Raw genomic sequence first — 9,031 nt, forward strand, 5'->3', positions numbered from 1 at the left:
GCCAAGTTCACTATTTAATATATTCGTTTATGATACGTAAAGGTCAGTCCATTGTGCGTCTTAGGAGACATTAATGGATGGACAGGAGCACGAGGTCGTAAATTTACAACTGTTTTGAAACCAGACGTTTAAGTGCAGTTGTCACATGCAACGCCTTTATAAGACGGTCAAGATAATAATCGAAGAAATAATGCTAATAACTCGTGTTACTCAAACAAAGCTATCTTAATTTCTTATCAAAAATGTTTTTAAAACACTTCGTGTAGTAACTTGGAGAAGTGTAGCTCATTTTAGGTTAGAATCTAGCTGCAACTCTAAACTGTTAATCTAAATTACACTATTCTGAGTCAAATTTCTTAAACACCAGTCAATCTATTATCTTAGAAAGCATGTGCTGGTCTCTTATTTTATATCTATCTATACTAATGTAATAAAGCGTAAATACACTCTACTTTGTGGCGTAGGATGTCAGCAATCGCAAAAGATTTTTTAATAATACTTTCTATAATGAAAAGCCCTGTACTTACAACACGCTCTGGGGGTAAATAAATTGAAAAAAACCTTCATGTGGGAAAGCGACCATAAACTACAAGCTGCCAACATTAAGGAAGCAAGGTTATTATGGTAACGGTCATTTTGAAATTTGAAATTAAAAATTTGACAAATGTAAACAACAAAATAAAGTTTTTATAATTTCATGCCGATGAAGCCGAACGGGAACAGCTAGTTTTAGTTAAATTTGGATGCCTAACAAAGTCAAGGGATCATGTAAATTTATCGACACAAGAATGTAGCGGAACAGTTAAAACTGCAAACGATTCAAGATTATAATCACGCAACAAATGCTGTTACAGCTTGGCGCCAAGCCATCGTCTATTTTATGATCTTGGAGAAATTTCGCCAACAATCGAGTCCAGAATACGGCCATATAAACAAGACTTAGACCGTCACAACACTCAGGATATATGCGGTATTACGTTGCTTCTTAATTCCTTTCTGACAATCAGCGTTAGTCAAGCTTCAGATTTAACGCGATCTAAGGATTACTATCAAGATTTATTCACGTCTTACTCTGATTTACACAACGCGTTTATTTCATAACTCTGTCTGTGTTTACGTAATACGCAAATTCTTTAATTAATGTAGATGACTAATATAATAAACTAGCTGTTTCCGTACGGCTTCATCCGCATGAAATTATAAAAACTTTATTTTATTATTTACATTTGTCTAATGTCAAAATTACTGTAATTACTTACTTTCTTGATGTTAGCAGCTTGTAGTTTATGGTCCCTTTTCCACATGAAGGTTTTTTTTAAATTATTTACCCCCTAAGTTTAATGGCATGAAATTACATAGACTAAAGCGTGTTTTTAATTTAGGGCTAGTAAAAGAAAGAATTACCCAAGAACATGCTGTGATTGCTGACATGTTACGCCACAAAGTATTTACGCTTTATTATATTAGTATAGATTATAATACTTATCAAATTATTAGGAAACATTATTAATACGGTATTTAAGAGACAATTTAATCTGTCTGAATTCATTTTTAATTTCACAAATATAAATCAACATCAGCCAGTAATGTCCTTGCACAGAAATAACATAAAAGCAAAAACGTGCACATAGTTGTACACAATAGAATAGTAAAAGGTTAATTACTTGGATATGATAAATTCTAATTCAAATATCACGAAGCCGTAACTAATAGGAATATTAATGTTTGCTACCAGACCGCTACTATAAAGATATCAATAGGGATTTGAGTTCACGTAAGATCAAAGGGATATAACTGGCAACACTTACGATTAGTGCGAACAATAAAGCAAGCCAGCGATGCATAGTTACAATACCAAGTAAATAAAGGTGGTAATACACTGAGATAGTTTTATACATACCAGGAGAACGATCGAATTTCCACATCGAGACTCAATGGTGTCTTCAAATTAAAAATATCTTTATGTACATATCTTCAAATAAATTTTAACTACGTCTTTTACGTTCGTACATTTTTTTAAATGTAGAAAAACATCGCGATCTTCGTTGTGACTATCATAATCATAATGTTAAGAGTGGGCGCAAACTTTTGACTAAACCGTCGCACAACTGTTGTGCGATTGTCGATTGTTCCGCAGCCCATTCAACTGTTTAGTTGCACAACTAGAAATCGAGTAGTGTGCGCACCTCCATAGTGCATAGAAATCGAAACACGTCTAAACAGTGCATAGTTTAGTCAAAGGTGTGCGCGCGCTCTAACATTTCTTGACAAACCTCTCGTGTGTTACCACTCTAACATTAATAACAAGAATTTGTTTACATTCTGAATCAATTAAATAAAAATATTTTACATTCAATATTTTAAAATATTACTATTCATTGAATACATTCTTAATATATTTCCGTCTTCAGTTACATCGACATATTCGTAGTTAAAAGCATACATAAACGTCAAGGTTTACAGTCATCTTAAAGGGATCAATTCAATAAAATAAATAAAAAAACCATAAACCTTGGTCTAAAGACGTATGAACTAAAATGTGTGTTTACGAAATGCAAGTGTTTGTTCAAGTGAAAATTTCTGTGTAACGTTGTTATTAAAATATAAACTTTTATTGTGATTAACCTTGGATTCGTCACCGACATGGTGTCCTGTTTCTCCTTTGTGTCGTTATGTTTAATTTGGGTAAGTAATGCAATTGTTTTATTTATACGTGTATATCTATGATATTTATTTATTTGTGGATAACTACAGAGTAGATAATGTTAAAACCTTTTTGTGTAGTTATAAATAATCAAATCTTTTTGTTTTATTTAAACTTAAAGATTTCTTTATTTCTGTGTACTAAATCGGTTAAAAAATCTTATTAGATATTATAACACACGTTAGTTGTTATTGAAACAAGTTAATGTATGCAAAATACATTACAAAATGGCTTTTTTATTAAATAAATACACTATCAATACATTGATTAATGAACTACATTAGTACGAATTAAAAGTTTTTGATAAATTTAGTCAACAAATATTAACTCTGCATAAAATTAACAAACCTTTAAACGAAATTAACGTAATTTACTTTTGTTTTTATATTTAACTAGCTGTTCCCGTGCGACTTTATCCGCATGAAATTATGAAAATTTTATTTTATTGTTTACATCTGTCAAATTATCAATTACAAATGTCAAAATGACATGACACGATGACAACCTTGCTTCCTTGATGGCAGCAACTTGTGGTCTCTTTCCCACATTAGGGTTTATATCCAAAATATTTACCCGCTAAGTTCAATGGCGTTAAATATATAGCCTAAAGCGTGACGCAAGTGTAGGGCTTTTTATTAAAAAAAGAATTATTCAAAGATATGCTGTAATTGCTGACATCTTAGGCAACAAAGAAATGTGTGTTTACGCTTATAATTATATTTAATGGGTTTAAATCTTATTTCTAACTAATATCATAAATGCTAAAATTTAGATGGATGGATGGTTTTTTGTTAGTAATGTAGTCTACAAACTGTAATCTGAACTGCTTAACGGATCTCGGTGTCATATGGCATAGATGTAGAGGATAGTCTAGAAGTCCACATAGGCTACTTTTTAATTCCACGCGGACGGAGTTGCGGGCGGGAGCTAGAGTATAAAACACAGACTAATCAATAATTATTTATTAAGAGAATATTCAATTTTTCTCTTTTAGCCATCTCAGCATTCGTAAATTAATTATTAGCTAATTGTTGAAAGTTATTATTTAACACTAGCTTTCGCCCGCGACTCCTTTAGCGCGGAATTTAAAAATGTAAGTGATCTGTGTGTTCTTCCAGACTATCCTCTATATCTATGCTAAATTTCATCGAAATCCGTTCAGCCGTTTAGGTTGCAAACTCTAACAAAAATCCATCCATCTCAACTATCGTATTTATGATGTTAATAAGATATTTTTACATCTTTGTTACTAGCATTAATAGTTATTCTAGTTTATCAAACGTATTTCAAATGTTTAAATAAGGCGTTGCACAGATAATGATCAACGCACCGCCTTCTAAACGATAGCCCAAACCCAATTCCAAGCCGAGGACAGGTAATTCGTTAACTCGCACTTAATCCTAATTAATAGTCTATTAGTAGACGTTTTCAATTACCATACAGTTTGATTTATTCGTCTTAACGCTAACAATTTCCTGATTAATCGTTTTATAGATAATTTTAATCAGATTTTATATATCGATTTTACTTCGTTACGTTCTCACTAGTTGTGATTATGAAGATAAAAGTAAAATCTATTTATCGATTAAAGGCGTGCGCAACCTGGCTCAACTATCGCACAACTGTTTAGTCTTGCTTTGATTCTTATGAGATTATATGCACACCATTTTACTAGTGCAACTAAACTCTTACTGTGCTGCGAAACAATCGACAATCGCACAATAGTTGTGCGATAGTTAATTCAAAGGTGTGCACGCTCTAAACTGCTTCCTTTATCGGTTATCGTTTAAGACTTAATCTGCAAAGATTTTTAAAGATCAGAGGAACAAAGGCATATTAGCAACTTGTGTTCAAAAGAAAAGAATAAGTAGTTTATGTAACGACAGTCCTTTTGTCAGGTTGAATGTATTTTTTTAAATAATGACATAGCGTAACGGAGCCATTTAGGGCAATCACATCAACTCAACAAATGCTTTGATATAATATCCTAAGAAACACGCCCACAGAGAAATAAACAATAAACATGAATAACATATCAATTCCATTAAGATTGCTTGCCTACTAAATTAATAGCAACAGAGGGCCTATCACGAATAATTGATTTACAGTTGCGAGAACATAATCGTAACGTCATCGCCATATGAGATTTGTCTAATATAAATATTGTCGAAGACGCAACGAAATCAGTCTCACGAATATTCGTGATAACCCCTCTGATTTGCCGCAAAAGCAAACGAGACGCCGCCGACGATATAAATACAATTAAGAAATGTTCATATGTCATTTATATTTGGATAATGTCATTAAACATTAATAAAAGACGCCGAAGCTTTTACGGTGGTCCTTAAGAATGACAAAGTTGCCCGCAGAGTTCGTGAAGACAAAGACGAGATAATAAAATTGCTATTAAATTGGGCTTTTAATGTATTATAACCATTAGCAAGACATTAATGTTAGTAAATAACACAACTCATTTGCAAGCAGGGCGCCATGTTGCATACGCCATATTGAACATTTGTTTTAAATTACAATTTGATTATTTACCGTGTATTTGGTCGTGGGATTTGAGATGTAAGGAGTTAAATTTGTATCTGTACGAAGTGAACCGATGGGACTTTGCATATGATGTTTACAAAATGAACCCTTTTTTAATTTCATGCAAAATATCCAATAAGCAATACCTGAATTGCTAACGAAATGACTCAAAAATACTTTGGTTGAAGAGAATTTTCTGTCAATAGGTGTTCAATAAAATCGTAAATTTTATTAGCAGCAAATGTGTTCGACAGTAAGCTGCGGCGACTAAATACATGTTAAGAGATATCAGAATGGTTATTGATACAATAAAAATGCGGGGGAGTAGTAAGAGGAACGTATGTAAACGATGCTTTTAACTTTTAACATCATAAAATGTAAATAAGAGGATTTGCAGATATGAAAGAAACAATATTTAGTTATTTATGTTTAAATTTTAATTGGAAATTCGAAGAAGATAAAAAATGTTCAATTAAATTTGACAACTGCACGATTCTGTATAAATTGCATATTGAGATAATTGCTTTGGCGCCACAGAGTAATCTCTGCATGAATAAGCAAAAATATTAATAATCTCTAGTGTAGCTCTTTAATTTTTTTTAGACAATGTCTTGAGTTTTTTTGTCGCATAAAAGAGATGGCATAAATTTTACAACTTTGATTTTAATCAATAAAATAACAATTCTAGTATTACAAATGAACAGTTCTAAGTTTTGAGAAGCGTCCACAACAATGTATGTAGGCATTAATACGAAGCATTGTGTTCTGTTGTCGACGGTTGGCATCAATAGCGTCGCCGGCCGCACCATAAAGACGTCTCTGCTATCTAATTGGTGCTGTGACTTCGCTTCTATGTATCTTATTTATGTTGCCGTTTGATAAATGTCCCCATTTGACTTCGGTCAAGCCTGTTTCGAAAGCGGCACACATATTTTCAAATATGTTTGACTCTTTAAGCTATATTTATGATTTATTTGTAAGTGAAATAGAAAATTAGATGAGGTTTTAGTCAAGCTATTCACTTGGAATTTCAGTTACATGCGTATTTATATATTGTATTGTTCTCATTGTAATAAGATAAAGAGTCAATTAATCTACATTACTTGAATATCTTATTTTGCATCACTATTTTAATGTAATATAAAGTATGTGGTAGAAAGCGCTACATAAGTGACTGTAACCAAAAGACATTGCTGTTTTATTAATTGAATATCGACTTTGACTAGACTTCCAGTCCTTTTTCTGAGAAGTCACCCTTGTTTATTGTTTGTGCATTTCCACTGTGGCAGCATCTGATAGCTCTATAAAGTATGTTATGTTAAGGTGTATGTTTTGTATAGGCGGTGGGTCGGGAGTCGGTGATGGCGTTAGCGGCCAACCGCGAGCTGCGGTGCGGCCGGCGGCTGGTGTCTGGTCTGTTCACGCGACCGCGGCTGCCGCTGGGCTACTCGCACGTCGCTACCGTACCGCGCGGCGCCTGTCGCCTCAACGTCTCCGAGATACTGCCCAGTGACAATTATATTGGTATATACATGTCATAGCTTAATATGTTGTACAAAACTACTAGTAGAATCATATTCCCTATAACACTTTCCTTTTAATTCTTTCAAACTAGTAATGGATCTGTAATTTTAAATAGCTATAATTTATGAGAGACGTTAGTATGTAAGTCTAATATGTATGTATGTATGTATATGTATGGTTTGTATGTTAACTTAATAACATCTGCGCGGATGTAAGTTAAACGCAGCAAACTAGACTATCGCTGCTATTCATAGAGTAGTGAACCGGTTTCAAAAGATTATCTCTGCAAGTGGATCGATGAATCCTTGGTGACATAAGCTAGCCATTTTACTCAGCGCTCATTCATTAATTCACGATATTGAATGATCCTTTGATGAAGGCAAATGGTCCGCAAACATGAGGCTAGTTGTACTTATCAATCAGTCGTAGATAGAATGACATCGTAAATCATTCCGCGATGTCTACAATGGCAACGCCCACGTTGTTCTGTTGCCACTCAATGGTATGTATTCTATACAATTGTGGTGAATTAGTTTTCATATTAACTGTAAGTCCCTAAAGCATATCTTTAATCGTTCATATTGTGTCTAGTCTTACTGAATACACACACAATTGACATGGATGTTAAAACTTCGTATCAAGGTGTAACTTAAATGTATTTGAGCTATTTGTATTTGTTCAATTTTGTTTCAGCTTTGAAAATGACAAATGGATCGTATGTAATAAATGGAGAGTTCGCCATTAGCACGCCGGGTACATACGACGCCGTCGGCGCTAGATTCATATACTCGAGAGTGCGGGGTCTCGACTCCATCTTCACTCTTGGACCTATACACCATCCTATAGATATTATGGTAGGTCATAATAATTTCCTGCATATTTCAAAAATTGTCTAAAGTTAATTGTTAAATTTTTAATTTTCATTCACACCATCTGTACCTCATCTTCATATACATTAATCGTTTAGATCAATAATAGACTTATAAAAACAGGACACAGAGCCCAAATGGATTTTGTAAAAATGTTTTTTGTCTAATAAAGAGTTTTTTCTTTATTAAAAAAAACGCTAAGCTATAAATGCCCAAAATTGAACATTGGGTATTATAGAAAGTGGAAATATGTTTCAAGCGCTGGTGTGTTGTACTTGATTTCTTTAAATATTACTAGCGTTCGCAAGCGACTCCGCCTGCGTGAAGTTAAATAAACAAAAGTAAGTAGCCTCTGTGTTCATCCAGACTATTTTCTACATCTATACCAAAATTAATTGAGATTCGTTTAGCAGTTTATGCTACAAACTTTAACATCAATCCATATATCTAAACTTTTGCATTTATGATATTAGTAAGATTACTTTAGCTATATATCTAAAGGTAATCAATTTGTTGAAATAATTACATGGAAATTACTGAATCCCTTAAAAATAATACTAATAATTGCATTGCAATTGAAATTTTGGGTCTGTCCCACCAAATTGTAAATAGTCTGATGACAATCTAACGTGTAAATTATGTGATGGAAATATCAGATTTTGTTCCCTTATATGACAGTGACGTCATTTTTAAGCTATCTGAGCCTCTGTCACCTAGTGGTGGGACATGTCCTAAATCTTGTTAATTACCTTTACCTTATAACAATTATGTGTATTTAAATTATCAACTTCCTGTATATTGTTTTATTTAGATTAAACATTTTCAGGTTTTATATACAGTTCCAAATCCTAATATCAAGTACGAATATCTAACGGATTCTCTACCAGGAGATATAAAGACAGAAGAACCAACAACTAAACTGAGCTCTATAGATTCACAAGGCACAGTAACACCAAAACATACGAGAAGACATCACGGTTACGATAATTATCCGAAATTTATTGTTGATAATATGCATCCTGATGTTATTGGCTTATCGAAAGAAAACACTATCGCGAAAAAAGGCTTAGATGAAAATGTAGTTGGAACAAGGAGATTCGTCTGGAAGATTCTATCGTATACACATTGTACTAGAAGTTGTGGTGGCGGAATTCAGGTGAGATGTAGACTATAGTTATGTGATTAACCTAAAGGCTTATCTTCTTGAAGGCTAAGAGCGCGGGTACACCTTTGACTAAACTATCGCACAACTGTTTAGTCCATCTTTGATTCCTATGAGCTTATATGAAGCATACTACTCGATTTTTAGTTGTACAACAAAACAGTTAAATTGGCTGCGAAACAATCGACAATCCCACAACGGTTGTGCGATAGTTTAGTCAAAGGTGTGCGCACGCTC

The 9,031-nt window shown here is 33.4% G+C and overlaps 1 protein-coding gene across 1 annotated transcript in view; it reads left to right on the forward strand.

Moving 5' to 3' along the window:
* LOC106102211 (papilin-like) overlaps positions 1–9,031 on the forward strand; it is a 44,780-nt gene that overhangs the window by 31,092 nt on the left and 4,657 nt on the right. Inside the window, exons 8-10 of the mRNA XM_013281630.1 lie at positions 6,580–6,763; positions 7,457–7,617; positions 8,459–8,788. Of these exons, the coding sequence (XP_013137084.1) occupies positions 6,580–6,763; positions 7,457–7,617; positions 8,459–8,788 (675 nt within the window). The remainder of the gene's footprint in view (positions 1–6,579; positions 6,764–7,456; positions 7,618–8,458; positions 8,789–9,031) is intronic.

Source organism: Papilio polytes, unplaced genomic scaffold (assembly GCF_000836215.1).
Source record: "Papilio polytes unplaced genomic scaffold, Ppol_1.0 DF823923.1, whole genome shotgun sequence".
Taxonomy (NCBI): domain Eukaryota; kingdom Metazoa; phylum Arthropoda; class Insecta; order Lepidoptera; family Papilionidae; genus Papilio; species Papilio polytes.